This window comes from Delphinapterus leucas, chromosome 6 (assembly GCF_059928025.1).
Source record: "Delphinapterus leucas isolate spDelLeu-1000000601 "Yukka" chromosome 6, BTC_Dleu_Yukka2, whole genome shotgun sequence".
NCBI lineage: Eukaryota > Metazoa > Chordata > Mammalia > Artiodactyla > Monodontidae > Delphinapterus > Delphinapterus leucas.
The window spans coordinates 56,942,713-56,963,410 of NC_143134.1; the positions used below are offsets into that span (position 1 = coordinate 56,942,713).

The window sequence follows — 20,698 nt, forward strand, 5'->3', positions numbered from 1 at the left end:
TTTTTTTTTTTTTTTTGAGCTCCTTACAGGCATAGCCAGAGTCTTCTGTTTCTTTGCCATCTCTCAATAGTGACTTCATAAGCAGAGTCCCAACAAATATAATGTTAATAGCTAATATATACCTAGTACTTATGTGCCAGGCATGTACCACTAAATGTAAATTTAATCATTTGATGTACATTTATAGTTAACCATTTAATCCTTATACAAACCTAGGTGATAGGATCTATTGTTATCCCCACTTATACACAGGGACATTGAGCTCTACAGAAGTTAAATAACTTGTTCAAGGTTGTATAACTAGTAAAAAGGAAAACTGGGATTCTTTTTTTCCCTTTTTGTAAGTTTTCTCCAAATATATATAGTGCCTTACTTTTTGTATACAAACCATTGTTTTAATTTTTGAACATGTGACAGAATCACATAGTTTACAATTGAAAGAACAAGTTTCTCTTTCGACCTTTTTCTCAGCCATCCACTTCCCCTCCCATAGGCAATCAGTCTTATTACTTTCTTGAACATTCTTCCAGAGACATTTTACTTCATAAACAAACAGATATAAAGTAGGAAGTATTTTTCTTCTTTTAGTTTTTTCACAAAGGGTACATACTTTATACACTGCTAAAATTTATATATTTTTCCATTTGGATAACTTTCTACATGGTTATTACCATAATTTATTTAATTAGTCTCCCACTAGTGGACACTTAGTATATTTCTAGTCATTTGTTGTTATAAACAGTGCTGAAATGAATTGCCAGGTTCATATGCCATTTGCAGAGGAAGGAATTGGCACTATAACTGAGGTCTGTCTGACTTTAAAACTACTTCTACATTGATCTGCCTCCCCATGTCATTGATTTAAGAAGACGATTCTCATTAAGCCCTCTCAATTTTATGAGAATACTTTAGGCCTTTGCCCCTGTGACTCCTGGCTCACAGCTCCAGGTGTAGCCACTCTTAACCTCTTAAGTTCATAAACACTCAATCTCCTCAGGGGATCTTCGCCAAGAATCTCATCTATACTCATATGACCCTGATTACAGACTCTAGAAAAAGGGAATAATAAACTCAGAGCACTTGAGACATTTTTTTTCTCTGCTTGTTGGTTTAAGGTAAATGTACTTTGGGAAGTAACCCAGAAGGTAAAAGTGTCTAGGGCAAATGGAAAGCTTTTCTAAAGTGAGAGGATGATCTGACTCTTGCAAAGACTGATTGCATAGAGTATCTTGAGCAGTGTATCAGCACATCCTGCGTGACACTTAACACTCATCATTTTTGCCTTGCACAACTTTTCATTGGGTACAGGACGAACTTTGCTCTAGATTTGAATAATTTCCTGTTGAGCGTCCACTTTGTGGTGCTAAAATGTTCACTGGTAGCATGATAAGATGAATGAAAACCTTAGCAACTCTATCTAGCTCTGAACTTTGGCCTAGTTTGTGTTGCAATAACACATATTCTTCTGTGAACTTTCACCTAGATATGTGATTCCCTGAAACTATTAATAGTATTGCAGTGAGCCTAATAAATTTTTAATATATTGATATTTGAGATCTCTAAATACATCAGAAATATTAGCACATACATTTAAAGTTAAAACCGCTCTTCCATCTCAGCCATAGAAAACAGCACTTGCCTTTTTCATCCTGTGGTAATAATGATAATTAATATGTATTTAACCCTTACTACATGTTAGGTATTATTGCCAGCCTTTTAGGGTTACTCACAAGAGGTGGGTTCTATTATGATTATCTCCATTTTATAAAAGCAAGAAAACTGAAGCACGGAGAGGTTAAGTAATTTGCTTAAGGTAATACTGGAGGGCTGTTTAATAGGGAAACTCGGATTTAGACCTCCTGCAGCCTGGCTTTGGAGCCCATACCGTTAACCACTATGCCATGAACTTGTTAGGACACAAAGCCCTCCATCTACAGTAAGTCCCCTACATATGAACATTCAAGTTGTGAGCTTTGAAAGATGCGAACGTGCGTTCCATCAACGTCAGGCGTGAGTGAAATTGCAGCCTGCCCTCCATCTCCTATTGCTGACGATCCTTCAGGTCTGCCATCTCCCACCTCCTCTCCCTCCTCCAGTCAGCAACTCTTCTTGCCTGTTCACTCGATGTGCCCCTGTATGCCAGCTGTTGTACCGTAGTACTGTACTTTTCAAGGCACTGTACTGTAAGTTTAAAATATTTTCTTTAGTTCTTGTTTGTTTTTTATGTATGATTTGTGTGAAAAGTATTATAAGCCTATTACAGTACAGTACTATATAGCCGACTGTGTTAGTTGGGTACCTAGGCTAACTTTGTTGGATTTATGAACAAATTGGACTTAAGAATGCACTCTCGGAACGGAACTCGTTCCTATGTAGGGGACTTACCGTATCTTACTGCTACTGCCATTTCCTACCTGCCCTTCTCGTCTTTCTGTCCTACTTATCACCATCCCTACCCTCCACTGTCTTAGCCAAACACTGGCAAAGCTGAGTTGGAGAACCAGCTGTTAGAACACAGTAACCCAATTTAATGACTGTTGGGCTGCACCCCACAGGCCTACAAGGCCTGTGCTTGCCCAGCTTCAAGACTGAAGAAAGAGCCGGGAGTCAGCAACAGAGACATCAGTGGTTTAATGGATGAGGGAGCTTACACGTCTGAAACAAGGTCCTGGAGTGACACCCCACCGTGGGAGGCGCTGGGCAGGCAGGACATGGTGGCATGGTCTTTGCTGGGGGTGGGGGATGGGGAATTACCAGTTACAGGGGAATTGACGTCAGGTGGGCTCATTAGTTACCAGGGAAACCAGTAGAGGGGCACGCCCCTCACCGCCCCTCTGATAAGCTATCACCAGCTGGGGCCAGGGACAAGTACGTAGGAAGGTGGGTCCTGTGAGTAGGTGTGGGTGAAGCGGGCACTGGTCAGGCAGGCGACGTACAGGGAGCAAGAGAGCAGCCATCTTGACCACACACTCTACCCCTACATACCCTGCACAACGCTTACATCTTGCTCCTCCCCTCTTCTGCGGGGTCAGGTATGCAGGGGGCACTGCAACCAGATACTACAAATTCAGTACAGACAGCAGCAGTCAGAGTATCAAGAATAAGATACCTAGTATGTTCAGGACAGTCATTTGCCCGGATATGGGCAAATTTTGGAGCTTACCGAGTCAATGGAACGGGAGTCAACAGCAGCAGTGCCCTGTCCACTTATAAGGAAGGTAAGCCCACCTCTGTTTCTCACAAACCCAGATCTACCCCCATGAGGAGGGGAAGGCCTGGCTTTAAAAGAAATATTCTGGTGGCCTAGCCACCAGACAGACTGTGTTGGTCACAGTACAGATCTGTCACCCCATGTAATGTGGAGTGCCATTAGGGGTGGACCCATTGCGGTACGCGGGCCTCTCACTGCTGTGGCCTCTCCCGTTGCGGAGCACAGGCTCCGGACGCGCAGGCTCAGCGGCCATGGCTCACTGGCCCAGCCGCTCCACGGCATGTGGGATCTTCCCGGACCGGGGCACGAACCCTTGTCCCCTGCATCGGCAGGTGGACTCTCAACCACTGCGCCACCAGGGAAGCCCAGGGGTGTACCCATTAGGTCTTTCCAAACAAAACCCGGTTAATCCCACTAGTTGGACATGTGTGTCCAGAAGCCAGCCTATTCCATTCCACACAGCATAGTCCGGGGGGACTCAAGGGCAGTCAGTTGTACAGTAACGTTTACCAGTGGGGGTCCTTCTGATGTACTGGCTTGTGGGACAGGAAGATGGTGAGAGTCTTTCTCCCCCGTTGGTCAGTAGTCCCCACAGTCACAGTAGCCGGGTCAGTTTCTCGTGGAAGTCCAGAGGAGGACGGCAAGGCATCTCGCTGTAGACCCAGCAGTTAGTCATTCCACAGTGAGGCCCGTGTTGCTGCTCCGTCCTTGAATAGATTTCTTCCCTCAGGCTAGGGAGGGAATGTAAAACATATAATAGGCACAGCACAGGGAAGATTATGACAATTAAGCAACATACAAGCAGTAACCACATTCTGAGATAATACCACACCCACCTATGGTTTTTTGTCCTCGTCTGCAACGTCTGCAATACAGTTCAGAAAACACAAGTTTTCAGTAATACAGGAATGTGCCCCAAATCATGTACTCATTGGCCACCTAGTTTTACCTTGGATGTCTGAACCACAGCTGCTCCATTTTGACTTTCAAATCCATCCCCTTCCTCAATGGCCAAAGCAGATGTACAATGCATGTCTGAAAGGCCACAAAACAGGCTGCTCTGGTCAGGAAAATTCAAGCTAAACCATGTATAAACCTTCTGACTTCCTCAGACCTCAACATGTGCAGATTTTTCCATCATTTCCCCTTTTTTTTTTGCGGTATGCAGGCCTCTCACTGTTGTGGCCTCTCCCGTTGTGGAGCACAGGCTCCGGACGCGCAGGCTCAGCGGCCATGGCTCACGGGCCCAGCCGCTCCGTGGCATGTGGGGTCTTCCCGAACCGGGGCACGAACCCGTGTCCCCTGCATCGGCAGGCGGACTCTCAACCACTGTGCCACCAGGGAAGCCCTCATTTCCCTTTTTGACTGCAAATCTTTCAATAGAAAGCATTGATGATCAAAGTATCCATCCCTCCGTGCTGGGGTGCTGATTCCTACCCTCGGTTCAGATCATGCCCCTCCATGCTAGGCCACCTTTATATTTGCCTAGTCATTCACTTTGGGGGAAGACTAACCAGATCTCATGAACAGGCTCAGAGGTATGTTAATGGGGAAACACTTTATGGGCTATACATTTTATCACTTATACCTCATTGTGACGCAAGCATTGTACATGTGCTTTTAGCAGCAGACTTAAAACAAGCAGTGTCACAGTTCATGAGTAGTCATACTCTGTGACAATTTCACTAGATAATTTTTTTTCCATCCGGAGCATCAGGGCAAAAGTATGGATAACATAATAACTTTCATAAATACAGACCTCAATGAACAGAACTAGAATTTAACATCCACTGAAACATAATATCGTTCTCTCTAAAATTACCCTCATCTCCAAGTACAGCCAAATCAAGACTAATTTGTTTGCAAAACAAGTCTGGTCAGTTGATCATATAGGCTCCTCCAAACTGGCTGAGGTAGAACTCCCCAGGAGTCTCAGACTGAATTCCCAACAGGCTTCTCAAGGCCAGGAAAGTCAAGCCCAAGGCCTGCCATCAGGCTCTGCCTCGGTGGATTTCTCAGTCCCCCAAATATTGAGATTCTTGCACATGCCAGGAGACATGCCAGTCCTTCCCATTCACCTGATTAGGCTGCTCAGAACTGGAGTTCCCAGTTTCTGGAGGGACCAGGCAAAGAGAAAAGAAAAACGTTTTAATTCTACCCACAAGAGTAATTTACCAAATTGCTATAAATCATAACCAACTTGAGGTGAAGGGCTTCCCTCTATCTGGAAAACACAGATAAAAACCAGTAACATTCCAGACAAAACCCATAAAAATGATAACCATATTTACCAGTTCACTCAATAACTAATCCTTTTGTTATCTCTTTATGAAGCCATAAGATTTTCCGCTAGGATTCTTTCATTTCTTACCCTGTTCAGCAGTATAATCTGACATTTATCAGGGACGTGTTATTGTCAAAAGGTTCTTCCTATGGATCTTCTTGAAGATGAAGCTCTTCTGCAAAAGCATCAGAGTACAACAATAACTGTCTATAGACGACAAGACTTAAAAGGCACGGTTAAGCACCTGATCACAATGTAATCCATAAAGAAACTTGGTTACAATAACTAGAGTTATGACTGATAATAATCATAGCCCTTCAAAACCTTAATCTCTGGCAAAAGCCAAGGAGCAAGTAACTGTGCATTTCCTAATTGGAAACTTATGCTTTAGTCTTCCTCTCCTAAGAAGGCGAGGGTAGGTAAACTCAGACCCGCCCAGCAATTAATTTTCCAGTATTTTATCCTATTTGAATTGACCCAGATAGTCGAATTCTCATTTAACTTTGTTTAGTTTCAAGTTACCAAAATCTGGAGAGAGTATTTTACATAGACGTTCCCCAAACATAATTTATTTCTATAGAGTTTACCTAAAAGCTCTCTTTTCTCCTTTACTCTTAGAGATCACATAAGATTAAAGTTCCAGGGACTTCCCTGGTGGCACAGTGGTTACGAATCCGCCTGCCAATGCAGGGGACACGGGTTCGAGCCCTGGTCTGGGAAGATCCCACATGCCGCGGGGCAACTAAGCCCGTGCACCACAACTACTGAGCCTGCGCTCTAGAGCCCGTGAGCCACAACTACGGAGCCCACGTGCCACAACTACTGAAGCTCCCATGCCTAGAGCCCGTGCTCCGCAACAAGAGAAGCCACCGCAATGAGAAGCCCGGGCACTGCAACGAAGAGTAGCCCCCACACTCGCCACAACTAGAGAAAGCCTGCGCACAGCAACGAAGACCCAACACAGCCTAAAATAAATACACTTAAATCTTAGAAAAAAAAGATGATTTGTCTTCTACCATTCTCCATCTCCACTATTCATTGCCCTTATTAACACTCTGGGGTTTATTTTACACTGGCCAGCCTAGAGATTCTCGGAATTTACACAGGCCAGAAGAACTACCTACCATTTGCAGGATGCCCTTATGGTTTGGCAGGGAATATAATAAAACCACAGATGCTAGTCTAAAGGGGAAGCTGTTTAAGTCTGTGGAAATGGTGTCACCAGGAGAATGGCGACATTGTAAGCTGTGAGCAGGAGCCTATTTAACATGGGGGGTGGGTGAGGAGGCAGAGGAACCAGCAGGCGCTTACTTGGTTCTTCCTGGAGTTGGCTGGCAGCAATCTGGCTGGCTGCTCGCACAGGTTTCCAGGACGCCATCAAGAGTTTATTCTGAATGCACAGAAAGTTTTGTCAGAATAATCAGGGCTTCCTTCAGTGTGTGCTTGACTGGGAAAGAAAGCAGGAACCCCTTAGTGGCCAATATTCTGGGAGTGGTTGACCCTGGAGTGATGCATAGAAGAAGGGCTACAAAGTAAGGATGGTGGAGAGGATTTTGAAACAACTCGAAAGAATAGAGTCTTGTGGAAGAAACCCCCAGAGGCAGCAGACTCGAGCATTGTAATGCTCACCTGCTCACGTGGCCCTATGGAGACAGGAAGGGTGGCTGGAGAGTCGGAGGAGAACCAAAGCCAGAAAGGCCAAAAGAAAGTGAGAACTCGAGCAGCAGTACTTGATTTGGTGAAGAAATGAAGAATGTTGTTAAGGAACTGTGTATGTATGTGAGCAGACTGGTGATTAGCAGGAATCAGTACCTTACGTGTGCAAGTGCGTGCACAGAGAGAGAGAATGAGAGAGAAGGAACGACGTTACCTTGCCTCTTTCCAATAGTCAGAATCCTCAGATATTAACTATATTTAGGTCTCTTCGAGAGTAGGAGGCACAAATTTTCCTTCTGTTGCGTCTGTTATATGGCAGGGCCTCCTTGAATTCAGCGTATTGTACTTTGGGCATCATGGAAAATGGGTTCTTGGCTTCCTGGCAGTATGCACTGCTAAGAGCACCCAGAGCTCTTAGCACAAGAGCACGAAAGTTCCTCACCTCACTTCCAGCATTCTTCACCCACACATTTTGAGAGCTCTACCTAACAGCCCAGTTCTAACACATGTCTTTGACTAAGCATGAAGTTTGTTGTTGCCAAGAGCCCATTTAGATTAAACCCCTATGACCATTAGCCATTTTCTGAGTAGCCTGGGGAATCAAATGTAAACAAAAGGTGGGGGATGAAGAGTGGGGTGCGAGGACCTAAAGGGAAACTGCCCGTTCTGACAGGTGAAGACAGTGCCTGCAGACTCAAGAGAAGGAGTCACAGGAAGAGGAAGCTCAGGGGGCTTCTACTCTTTCCAAGATTTATATCTGCACAATTTCCTACCTAATCAGATGATTGGTAAGAAGCTGCCAAATCTTCTCACGGACTCCCACAGCTGCTTGGAGATTATATTAGGGCTTCTCAGTGATAGGCAGGACTGTCACAAGAAAGCATGAAGCTAGTGATGGTAATGTGTGATCCATCACTAAGGGATGTGCATGCTGCTTTTTGTATATTAGCCTTGTATCTTGCAATAATCTTAGCTATAATCACTTATTCGTTCCAGGAATTCTTTTAGATTTTCTACAAAGACTATCATGTCATCTGTGAATAAAGATGGTTTTATTTCTTCCTTCCCAATCTGTATACCTTTTATCGTTTTACTGCATTGGTTAAAACTTCCAATACAATGTTGAGAAAGATTGGTGGGAGGGGACATCTTTGTCTTGTACCTGATCTTAGTGGGAAAGCTCAAGTTTCTCACACTACGTATGATGCTTTTTGTTTTTAAATTGTCTCTTATGCTTTCTGCTTACAAAGTTGGAACTACAGCTCATTAAACATTTTCAAATGTTGTAGTAAATATATATGAAAATAGAAGTTTTTTACAATCTCTGCATGCCTACCCCAAATTGCCATTGCCAATTATTTGATATGTCTCTCTCAAGATGATATATTTTGTGATTTTGAAGTAGATCGTGTCTTTTATTTTTTCTTTTTTCTATGTTCTAGTTTCTGTAACAGTTCTTTTTTTCTTTTTCATTCAATAATTCATTTTTCATTGTTTTATTGAAGTATAGTTGATGTACAATATTATATGTTACAGGTGTACAATATAGTGATTCACAATTTTCAAAGGTTATACACCACTTATAGTTATTATAAAATATTGACTATATTCCTTGTGTTGTACAGTATACCCTTAGAGTTTATTTTATTCATAATATAGTTTGTACCTCTTAATCCCCTACCCCTATATTGCTTCTCCCCTCTTCTCTCTCCCCACTAGTAATCACTAATTTGTTCTCTATATCTGTGAGTCTGTTTCTTTTTTTTTACATTCATTAGTTTGTTGTATTTTTTAGGTTCAACATATAAGTGATACCATACAGAATTTATCTTTCTCTGAAAGATTGTGTCTTAATATACAGTATCTCTGACCAAAAAAAAAAAAAAATTGCACCCACTTCAAACTGACATTCCTTGACAGTTTGGGGTATACATAACCAGGCTGTGTGTATGTATGTAAAAGAGAGAGACAGACAGCCAGAATGTGATGAAATTGCCCCTCCTCCATTTCTGGGAAATGCTCCTGATTTTTATCTTTTATAGGAAACTGTGTTATGAATTAGGTAGCCACATCATTTATTTAACGTGAATATGTTAAAATTTAGTTCAGTCACAGAATGCCCTAATCAGAATTAACCCAATGAATAAATGAATAAATGGAATGGTTATGAGCTATGAGCCACATATGTGCTCACCCGTTGGAGAGCTGTCAAGAACCTGGTGGCCTAGATGTGATTTCCACCCAAGGATCCCTGAAGTTCTTATGAGCATGTGAGGGAAGGGGCCATGTCTTAGATCCCTAGCAAGGATATCCTGGAGTGATGGCTTGAGAAGTCCTTTTGTAAATGGTTGTTTGGGAACCCACAGTTTTTTGCTTTTTGGTTTTTTTTTTTGCGGTATGCGGGCCTCTCACTGTTGTGGCCTCTCCTGTTGCGGAGCACAGGCTCCGGGCGCGCAGGCTCAGCGGCCATGGCTCACGGGCCCAGCCGCTCCGCGGCATGTGGGATCTTCCCAGACCGGGGCACGAACCCATGTGCCCTGCATCGGCAGGCAGACTCTCAACCACTGCGCCACCAGGGAAGCCCGGGAACCCACAGTTTTAACTAAGACACCCTCATGGACATGAAACCATGGGCCTTTAGGGATGCACCACCCACCAAGCAGTTCCAGAGATTGGTGCTGGACAGTTGGGGATATGTGTTGCTTGGAAAAGGTAGGTGTAGAGGCCTAAGTGTCCTCTAGGAATGGGTCCTGTGATACTGTGGCTGCCTCTGCTCAGTCTATGCTCCCACATCCACACCCACACTTTTCTAGAACATGAGAGAGAATATGTCTTGGTTTATGAATTAGACTTGTAATTTTGAAACTCCCTAACTGGCCATCTCCAAGGAGCTGTGGGAGTTCCTGACTCAGCTATGTGTGTAAATGCTCACAGTTGGATTTTCTAGAACAAGTAAGCCGTACCCAGTTACTGGCTTTCTGTAATCAAGTTGCTAGGTAAAATTTAGCAATCATTGGTGACTCCTCTGGCTAATCATTTTGTATTTGAGCATTATGTATAATCTAATAAAAAACTTATTTATGAAAAGACTTTTCTGCCACAAATAATAGATATTCATTTTAGAGAATAGAGGTAAACACTAAAAAAAAAAAGAGCAGTAATCCTCCTACAAATGATAACTATAATATTTTGGCATATTTTCTTCTAAAATCTTCTTGCTTTAATAAGCTTTCAATAAATAGATGTTATATAGTTGTATGAGAAAATTTTCCTTTCTCCTTTTATTTCAACTTAGGGATAACTATGATGTTTTTCTTTTTTCTTCACAGAAATGCTTTATCATCTGTATTTTTCAAAAACATTTGACCATGAATTATTTTTATTCAGTCCTGGTGGCAAGCTTGAGGGTTTTAGATATCTGTAATCCTTATCTTCTGTATAAAGACACATAGAGCTGTGATGTTTCTTTATGAAGGTATGAAAATACATTCTGTTAATACAGATTGTGAAGGAGATAATAAATTAGTTTGCTTTGCTTATTTAAATACACATTCTGTCAAATGGCATTCTTTTTTACTTACATTTTTTGAGAAAATTTGGTTTTTAAAAAGACCTTTATATTGATCCACAGAGCAAAGTCCTTGGACCTTGATTAGCACTGCTTTAGTTTGATCCTCAAATGGGCTATGACATTTCTAGCCTCCGAATTTCAAACCAAGTTGTTTCTGTATTTCCTCCTTGAGTGTTTGTAAGTATTTTGTCTTCAGAGATATATCCAATCTAAGTCATGTTGCTTAGATTGGAGTCATGTGGGTGACTGGGTAAACAGCCACCCTGTACACACAGTTGTAGAATATCTATTTATTTATTTTAGGCCGCGCAGTATGTGGGATCTTAGTTCCCTGACAAGGGATCGAACCCATGCCCCTGCAGTGGAAGCGCAGAAGAGTCTTAACCACTGGACTGCCAGGGAAGTCCCCAGTTGCAGAATATTTAATGTTCGTGATATATTTAGTGAAAAAAGTAAGCTACAGAATAATATTAGTAATATAAACCCACTTTTATGAAAATGAAAGTTAGATAAATATACCTACATAGAAAAAATACAGATCTGTTAAAGTAATATCAGGACTACTCCTATCAGTATGGTCTTAAATTTTAGAAGATCAATTCTGAATTCTTGATGAATTTTATAACGTTTATAATAGTGTGGCTGTGCATGTCTGCTGAACTTTGGATCCTGATATAACCCTGTCTTTACTTAGTGAAGCTTTTTGGATTTTTCTTTAATGAAATATTAAATCAAATGTGGCACTTTGGTTAATAGGCTCAGAAAAAAGGAATGACTCATACTTGGATGACAAAATGTATCCTGACCTTGAGGGTTTCATTCTGCAGCTCAGAGAGTGGGAGGATTCTCGAAATGGCAGTGACCTTTGTGGGTAAAGTCATGTTTCCCACAATTTCCTCCTCAGTTTTTTGTTGAGTCATTAAGGACTGCTAGTATTGGCTCTGTCAGAAGCCAACCTAGAAAAAGCATCTTTGTCAAATCTAATTCCAGAGCTAGAATGTGGAGGTTGACAGTGAATATAATAGCTGTCATTCCCAAAACTTTTGGCTCAGTCATCTTTCCAAAATTAACATACTTAAGCAAGAAACAAAAATCACTCCTCTCCTACCCCTACTTCTCACCTTGCCCTCGACCAATAGAGAGCTCAGAGAAATGGAGGGATCAGGCATCTTTTCAAAGATGAAGCCAGGCCCAAAGGACCACTTTCCAAGGGTAGCTGGCCCACAGCTTTTTCCTCCAAGAAAACTGCTGAAGGAGCCATCCCAGGAGAAGGTGCTTGTTTGAAGATCTGTGCCCCAAACAATTTTCACACGAAGATGAACATAAAGACCCACTGGATTAGATAATCAGTAGAATCTCTTCCTGCTCTAAAATTCTAGGGTTATCATCTGGGCTTGGTGGCCCAAAGTTAAAATGACCTATGATACTTAATTCCTGAGAAAGAACAAAAAAGAAATAAACATTTTATCCACAGGCCTGATGTCTTTTGGGAACTGATCAAGCCTGGGGAATGACACATATGTAGTGTATGGAAGGCAGTGTGCACCTGTGTGTCTGTTTGGGGCAGGCTTTCGTAATTTCACAAAGCCTTCTTCCCCATCTACCAAGAACAATTCCTTTCTAGTCCCCTGAGGAAATGCCCCTGATCTTTTTTTTTAATCCTCTTCCTTTCTTACTACCTCATTCCCTCTTGCTCTTTATTTGAATATTCATTCAACAAACACTTACTGGGGACCTTTGACGTTTATTCTTCAGAGATAGCATGATATAGCTGAAAGGTTGTAGACAGGATCTTTGACTTAACTTTACCGCTTACAAACCTAATAAGTGGTTTGGACAAGTGACTTTGAGTCAGAGCACAGAATAGGCATAGCATATCCTTCCTACCTCACATGTGAATATATTTCATAAATTGTTAAAAAAATAGATTTTTAGGGGCTTCCCTGGTGGCACAGTGGTTGAGAATCTGCCTGCCAATGCAGGGGACACGGGTTCGAGCCCTGGTCTGGGAAGATCCCACATGCCTCAGAGCAACCAGGCCCATGAGCCACAACTACTGAGCCTGTGCATCTGGAGCCTGTGCTCCGCAATAAGAGAGGCCGTGACAGTGAGAGGTCCGCGCACTGCGATGAAGAGTGGCCCCCGCTCACCGCAACTAGAGAAAGCCCATGCACAGAAACGAAGACCCAACACAGCCATAAAATTAATTAATTTATTTATTTTTTAAAAATAAATTATTATTTTAAATTTAAAATAAATTATTTATTTTAAACTTTTAAAAAATTGGATCATATATTTAAAAAAAAAAGATTTTTATTAACTTGTAAATGCCCCTAGGGGAGGGCACTTAATAAACTAGTCTTTAGCATTTGGGTTTGAATTCATTTATGAAATGCATCTGATTTTTTAGTTGAGAGCACAGGCTTGTTAGGATTGGAGTGTGTTGGGGAGAGGATACTGCAGTAGGGAGACTCAAAGCACCTAGGGAAAGGAGGATTCTCAAAGGAGGAGAAAAGGGGCTGAAAGAGTAGGTGAGGGGCCCTCAGAAAATACTTTGCCTGCTTTTATTTCCGCACGGTCAGGCCCTGACTGTTTGCGATCTGGATACACAGTGGACCTGGCCTCCAAGCAGAGCTGTTTAGGTTACCAGGGACAAAGACCACTCATCCTGCAAAGCGAAGTGCCATATGCTCCAGCAACCCCCCAAATCATATGTTCTCGGGGCTATTAGGCCGTGAGGTTGGGAACAGGCTTTCTTTTTAGTGTTGGGGCTGGCCAGTAAGCTCGATTTAGAGTTTAAATCAATAAACATATGTTATAAAGGGAAATTCTTCATGCCAGGATGATTTCATAAAACGGACTTATTGTTGAGTTGTATTTTTGTGTACATGGCGGAAAGGTTATGGAGTCGGACACCTCATATTCTAGTTTCGATTCTGCCCGCTGCGGTGCCTTAGGCAGATCCCCCAGCCTCTTGGTCTCTCAGAAGAGTGTGGTTTGAATGCAGTTTTCTTTTTTAAAAAATTTATTTTATTGAAGTATAGCTGATGTACAATGTTGTGTTCATTTTTATTGTACTTCAAAGTGATTCATATATATATATACATATATACGTTCTTTTTCATATTCTTTCCGTTATGGTTTATCACAGGATACTGAATACAGCTCCCTGTGCTCTACAGTAGGACCTTGTTGTTTATCCCTTCTATATATAATACTGTAGTTGAATGCAGTTTTCTTTTTCTTTCTCTTTTTTTTTTTTTTTGGCCGTACTGAGAGGCATGCAGGATCTTAGTTCCCTGACCAGGGGTCAAACCCATGCCCCTGCAGTGGAAGCACAGAGTCTTAACCACTGGACCACCAAGGAAGTCCCAGATGCAGTTTTCTTAAAGTATAGTTCTTGGATTACCTGCATCAGAATGACCCGGGCTACTTTTTAAACATTTCTGGACTATTTCCTAAATGAGGTGAATCAGAATCTCTGGGTATGAAACCGAGTTCCCCTCCCGAGTTTATGATGAACCTCTCTATCCAAAACTGTATTCCATTCCCTTCCTTGTTCTGCCTCTGTTCCCCTCAGGATTGAGGAGTATCAAAGAAGAGGGGGGACTGAAATGGAGCAGGACCCTGTGGTGCCCTCCCAGGTACAAAAGCCGCTCCCTTTCCCCCGTTTCTTGTTGGTAACAAAAAAAAGGCTTTAGTCTCCTAGGCCTTCCCTGAGTTCCAGAGAGCAGGCAAAGCAGTTGCTAGTTAGGGAAATGAGAGAATACAGAAACAAAGAAAATGCAGCTAAGCAAGAAAAGTAATGACAATAGTTTGGCCATAAAACAGAGTCCTAGCTCCTCCTCAAGGGATACGACTAACCAGATTAAGATTCCTGGGCTTCCCTGGTGGCGCAGTGGTTAAGAATCCACCTGCCAATGCAGGGGACATGGGTTCGAGCCCTGGTCCAGGAAGATCCCACATGCCACGGAGCAACTAAGCCCATGCTCCACAACTACTGAGCCTGTGCTCTAGAGCCCTCGAGCCACAACTACTGAGCCTGTGCGCCACAGCTACTGAAGCCCGCCTGCCTAGAGCCCATGCTTCGTAACAAGTGAAGCCACCACAATGAGAAGCCTGCACACCACAACGAAGAGTAGACCCCGCTCGCTGCAACTAGAGAAAGCCTGCGCAGAGCAACAAAGACCCAACGCAGCCAAAAATAAATTAAAAAAAAAAAAAAGGACATTGTAAAGCTATACACAAGGTAAGGTATTATTTTTTTGGGTTAACATAATACAGCTGGAAGGAACCCTAGATATCATCTAACTCCTTCATCTTACAGGCACTGAGGGTCAAGTGCATTTACTGCCTAAGAGCACACACCAAGTAATAATAAACAGTGTAGACTCTAGAGTCATACATACCTGGTTGCAGGCCCAGTCCTACTACTCACCAGTGATCTGGGAGCCGAGGGCCTCACAGAAGTGGAGAGCTGAGTATTACAGAGTGAGTAGAGTTTGCCAGGTGGGCCGGCACTCCAGGCAGAGGCAACAAGGGTGTGTCCAGAGAGAGAGGTCTGTGAGGGAGGGAGCACTGCATGGAGGCAGGGATACAGGAGGATGTAGCTGGTGCATATGGTGCTTTTGTGGAAGGGAAGAAAAAAGGATAAGGGCTGGGGAAGGAGGCAGTTGCCCTACCTCTGGAAGAGGAAACTTCAAGTCAGATTTTCTTTTTCTTGCTATTTTACTATTACTTTGTATCAATAATACACCCAGGTTGAGTTGCTACGAAGTCTAAGAAATGTGTCTCTGTCAACAGAGTCTCTCATACTTTGTAGTCCAGGAAGGAAGATCAGGTGGGACCTGGGATATGGCTCGTTCCCTGGTGCCGCTTCTGCTTCCCCTGTGAGCAAGGCTCTCTTGGGCAAAAAGGCTCTGGGTGTGGTTAGAAAACATTAATAATAGCTACCATTTCCTTGGATCATTTGTAGAGACGTGGATGGACCTAGAGACTGTCATACAGAGTGAAGTAAGTCAGAAAGAGAAAAACAAATACCGTTTATTAACGCATATATGTGGAACCTAGAAAAATGGTACAGATGAACTGGTTTGCAGGGCAGAAATAGAGACACAAATATAGAGAACAAACGTTTGGACACCACAGGGGGAAAGTGGTGGGGAGGTGGTGGTGGTGGTGGGATGAATTGGGAGATTGGGATTGACATGTATACACTGATGTGTATAAAATAGATAACTAATAAGGACCTGCTGTATAAAAAAAAATAAAATAAAATTCAAAAGTTCAAAAAAAACACAAATAATAGGTACCATTTCCATGTGCCTGGCATTATTCTGTTGAATGTATTGATTCATTTACTCCTCACAAAAACCTTATGAAGTAAGCACCACTATTTTTTTCTCTTCTCAACTTTTCAAAACTTTTCAAAAGAGAAGTATAGCATGCATATAAAAAATAAAGTGTACAGTTTAATGAACTTTCACAAGAAGAGCAGACACATGTAACTAGCACCCAGAACAAGAAAATTACTCGCACACAGAAGGCCCCTTGTGGCCCCAACCAGTTACTAGCCCTCCCCTCCCTCAAAAGCAACTACCAAGCCTTACTTCTGACAACAGAGCTTAGTTTGCTTGTTTTGTACAGTATTATTTGTATGCAGCTTCTTTCACTTACATGGCACGTAGTTATAGGTCTGTTCATTCTCTCTCATTGTTGGGTAGTATCCTCAACCTTTTATTATGAAACATTTAAAGCCCCAGAAAAGTTGAAAAACTAGTACATACAATGAATAACCATATACCCTTTACCTAGAACATAAAGGACTGTTATTATTTCCAGTTTTTAAATGAAGTAACTAAGGCAAAGGGCAACTAGGTAACTAGCTCAGGTTATGTCCCCGGGATCTAGTCTCACCTAGCTTGCTACTTAGTCAGTCATGACTGTGGGCAAAATCACCTAATGTCTCTGTTTCTCATTATTAAAATGGGAGTGATAATCCCTATTGCACTGAGTTCCCAGATTGTTGGGAGGCTCAAACAATGAGGAACATATGAAAGTGCTTTGTGAAGAGTAAAGTGGTGTTACTAAAGAAAGTATTTTTAAAAATGTAGGCTCCTGGGCCTTACCCCCTGTAGCTCCTAACTCAGTAGGGCTTGGGTAGGAGACAGAATGTTTAACAAGCACCCTAGGTGATTCTGATGCACTAGTCCCGAGACCAACTATGAAAAATCACCTCTGTAAAACAAAGGTTCTCAAACGTTAGAGACCAACAGAATCACCTGGAGGACTTGGGTGTTATTATTGCCACTAGCTCCATGTTGTCCCAGACTCATGAAGATGAAAGAAAAGCAGGTGCAGAATATGGTGTGCTTTATCCTCTGGGGACTTGGAAAGTCTAGACCCCAACATTAGTCTCTGGAGCCCTCTCCTTCTCAGGTATAGAAAAACAGAAGGAAGCTTGCTTATCCTTAAAGAGGGCAAGTGACTCACAGGTTTAAAACAAGTAAAAGCATGGAGGCATTTACAGGTGAAAGGGCAAGAGCCTTCTGTTGCAAAATAAGAGGCCAGAACAGTGAGAAGTTTAAAACAAAAACAAAAACCCTCACCATCATCACTCAAATTCCTGTCGTTTTAGGTTAGGGTGGTGACATTAACAATAGGCACACTAGACATCTGCTTAGAGCACCAACAAAGACAGAAGAGCAAAAAGAAGAGCAAAAAATAATTTGATTGCTTAAAGCATTGAAGACGTCAACATAGGAGAAAAACACCCATAAATTTTTGGACTTCCTAACAGTTATTTTATGGTAGTACTGCATTTTGTTTTGAATGACCTGGTGTGTGTAGGCGGGGCGGGAAGACACAATATTTGGTTTTTCTTGCTGGGGGCCTCCAGATGTCTTCTGTGGTGTATAAAGGATACATTTTTTAATGGGTCGGTTTGGAGCTTTAAATATGCACAGGATCTCTGTGCAAGCAACACTAGTTACGTAATTAAGGTAAATGCCTTTGAGGGTTTCCCACAGTTCAAACTCTGTAGCTTGACAAAGCCCGCCGCCAGGCTCCTGCGTCCTCCCTGCCTCCGCTTGCTCCCAATGCCTGAGGCCGAGGACCCAGCGCCAGTTCCCCCTCGCACCTCCCACCTGTGCTTTCTTGTTTACCTTCCCTGAGAGGGAGCAGGGAGGCCGAGGCCCTCGGCGATGTCATCAGATCCCAGGCCACTCACTCAGGGAGCGGTCCACAGAGCTCCTACCCGGGATGGGGCAGTTGCACAATTTGTTTGCTCACATAATCTGGTTCAAATCCTGAATTTTACACAAGAAGAAACTGGGACTCAGACGTTGATTTGTTTCTTAAAAAAAAAAAAAGCCATCTTGCATAGTAATCATAGGCAGCTATCATCCCGGAGTGATTTGGGTTTAAGTCTCGCTGAAACAAACCAACAAACAAAACCAACAAACGGTATTCTCAAAAAAAATTCCCTGTTTGGAAATTCCAATTCAACTTTAAATCAGACGGATGTTTGAGGAACTGACTTTAAAGTCAAAAGAGCAGCAAAACAGCCATCTCTACACGTCCGTCATCATTTAGAATTTCACAAAACTTAAGTTGTTATAAATAACAGTCCAGACGTCACTGCTTCCATTTTTAAAGACAATTCTATTCTGAGGACTGGTGCAAATCAACAGGTTAGTTACTGTTCGTCTGTCCGCGCGACTCCTCCACTGCCTTTTGCAAAACTACAAATCCAGCGTGGGCGCCGGCCGCATTTTTGTCGGGGGAACCCCAGCACCCCTGACCCAGGCAGGGCCCCCCCCGCCACGCCCACCCCGAAAGGGGCCCCCACCCCTGGAGGCGGCCCTGCAGTTGGGGGAGGTGGCGGGACTCGGCCCGGCTTCTGAGGGTCGGGTGTCAGGGAGCCGCCAGTCACGTGGCGCGGGGGCGGGCGCGGGGGCGGGCGCGGGGGGGGCGGGGTATATAGCCCGGCGCCCGCGGGCCGGGCCTTGTGAACGCCACGCGTACCCGCTGGATCCTGGGCTCTGGGCTGCTGCCAGCCGGTGGGTACGCGTCACCTCTGCGGTCCCGGTCCATCGCGGCTCGGCCCCCAGCGGGCTCCAGGCTGGACGCTGGCGGCCTCGTGGCGGTTTCCGGGCCCCGGCTGGGAAGGGGCTGTCTCCTGGGCCTGCGCTTCGCAACCTCGCTTTTGTTCCTTGATTCAGGCTGCTTTTCTGCCCGCTGCCTTAGTGCGGTTGTAGCTTCTTGGCTTGGTTGCGGGTAACAGTTTCCAGTCGTCCCGAAAGGACGTTATTTAAAAGGAAACGCGTGAGAAAATCGTCTTGAAACAGAATTTTGTGGGGTACGCAGTGACAGACGGGCTATTGATGCTGGCGTCTGATTTCCGCCTTTAGCGTGGTTCTCATTTCTTGTAAAAGTGGGACCCTTGGCCGGAGGGTGAACTGATTGGCTCCGAAGTGGTGGGTTCTTAACTTTCCAGCTCTGCTGCTTAGCAGCGAGGCTGTTTTGTGTGGCTGTGGGTCGTTGGGGACACTAAATTGACATTTTAAAGCGTCCGGAGAAGTTTCTCATTTCCGCGGAGCACCTCCTTTCTCGTGTGTTTAGTGTCCCCTGAACTAGTTTCAGTTCTTTGACAAAGAAGGAGTAACCACCGCCCCCCACCAAAGTGCTCTGTCTTGATCGTCCTGACTGTACAAGATGTCTTCTACTTGGAATATCTCTTTAGTTTTACCATGGGTTTTAAGTTGGTTAGCATTTTTGTGGACAGATATTTATCTTCAAAAGGCATCTCTAATGTTCTGGTGGGGAAAACATTGAATTGAACATTTTAAGTGGGTGACTTGTACACGTGAGCTTTAAAAACCTTCTTTCAGATTGCCCAGAGGAGAGCTCTGAGAGCCAGAGGGTGGGAAGAAATGCAGACCAAACTTGAATTTTGCTCTACTTGAAATTAGCATTTGCTTCGGTTGGAGAATGAATCTGGGAGTCTCATTACAGTGTCCTGAACCAAGTTTCTCTTCTGCAGATTTCTTTCTCCAGAAGAAGAATGGCATCTGTTGCAGTTGAACCACAGCCGGTATGATTTATAAATAGCAGTTTCTTGATTCCTTTCCCTCCCCAGTGTGTTTTGGAAGTTAAGCTCTCCCTCCTCCTTGGTTGCAGAGTGTGGTGACAAGGGTGGCCAACCTACCCTTGGTGAGCTCCACATATGACCTCGTCTCCTCGGCTTACATCAATACGAAGGGTCAGTATCCCTACTTGAAGTCTGTGTGTGAGATGGCAGAGAAGGGCGTGAAGACCATCACCTCTGTGGCTGTGACGAGTGCTCTGCCAATCATCCAAAAGCTAGAGCCACAAAGTGAGTTTTGATTTCCTCCTCAAAATGTAGTCCTATGTACTCATCAGGAGTGAGCCCGGGAGCTGGCTTGAATATGGTGAATGCCAGTGTTATGCCTTAAGCACGCATCAGGAATCCTCAGCCTTTCCTGAGACACATGCTGCCTTTCCCGAGAAACCGCCAGGTGACCCTCATTGTTATAGAAGGCCTGCTTCATAACAATGGCAGATGTTATGATATTACAAAAAAAAATCCCCCGGAGATGCTTCTGTGTTGGCAAGTGAGGTCATATGGGGAAAGAGTGAGTGAACTGAAATAGCTGACTTCCTTGGGACTACACGGTATATGTGAACTGCTTTAAAAAAAAAAAAATAACATCAGCATACAATTCAGTGGCTTTTAGTATACTCACAGAGTTGTGTAGGCATCACCATAATCAATTTTAGAACATTTTCATCACCCCGGAAAGACACCTCATACCACTTCCTGTTTGGGGTGATGAAAAAGTCCTGAAAATGATCGTGGTAATGGTTGCTCAATATTGTATTGTGAGTGCCTGTGAATTGTACACTTATACTCACAGTCACTCCCCGTCCCCCTCCCCCCACCTTAGGCAACTAG

At 43.5% G+C, this 20,698-nt stretch overlaps 1 protein-coding gene and 1 long non-coding RNA gene across 7 annotated transcripts in view; one reads left to right on the forward strand and one right to left on the reverse strand.

The window, feature by feature from the left end:
• Window positions 1-19,905, reverse strand: LOC111174557 (uncharacterized). Of its 3 annotated transcripts, XR_016393554.1 has the most exons (4): window positions 6,807-19,905; window positions 5,583-5,670; window positions 4,048-4,076; window positions 1-3,942 (listed from the first exon to the last, which is right to left on the reverse strand). It is a non-coding gene; the product is annotated as an uncharacterized LOC111174557 (long non-coding RNA). The 3 variants fall into 3 exon arrangements; XR_002644479.3 differs by lacking the exon at window positions 4,048-4,076; XR_016393553.1 differs by having other exon boundaries at window positions 1-4,076.
• PLIN2 (perilipin 2) overlaps window positions 18,696-20,698 on the forward strand; it is a 17,671-nt gene continuing 15,668 nt past the window's right edge. For 2 of the 4 annotated variants that reach the window (XM_089913191.1, XM_022573792.3), the window contains exons 1-3: window positions 18,696-18,782; window positions 19,766-19,816; window positions 19,903-20,098. In XM_089913191.1, coding sequence (XP_089769317.1) covers window positions 19,787-19,816; window positions 19,903-20,098 — 226 coding nt within the window. In that variant the 5' untranslated portion in view covers window positions 18,696-18,782; window positions 19,766-19,786. Of the gene's footprint in view, window positions 18,787-18,813; window positions 19,082-19,765; window positions 19,817-19,902; window positions 20,099-20,698 lie in introns of those variants that run through there. The other 2 variants (XM_089913190.1, XM_030763805.2) reach the window with 2 other exon arrangements.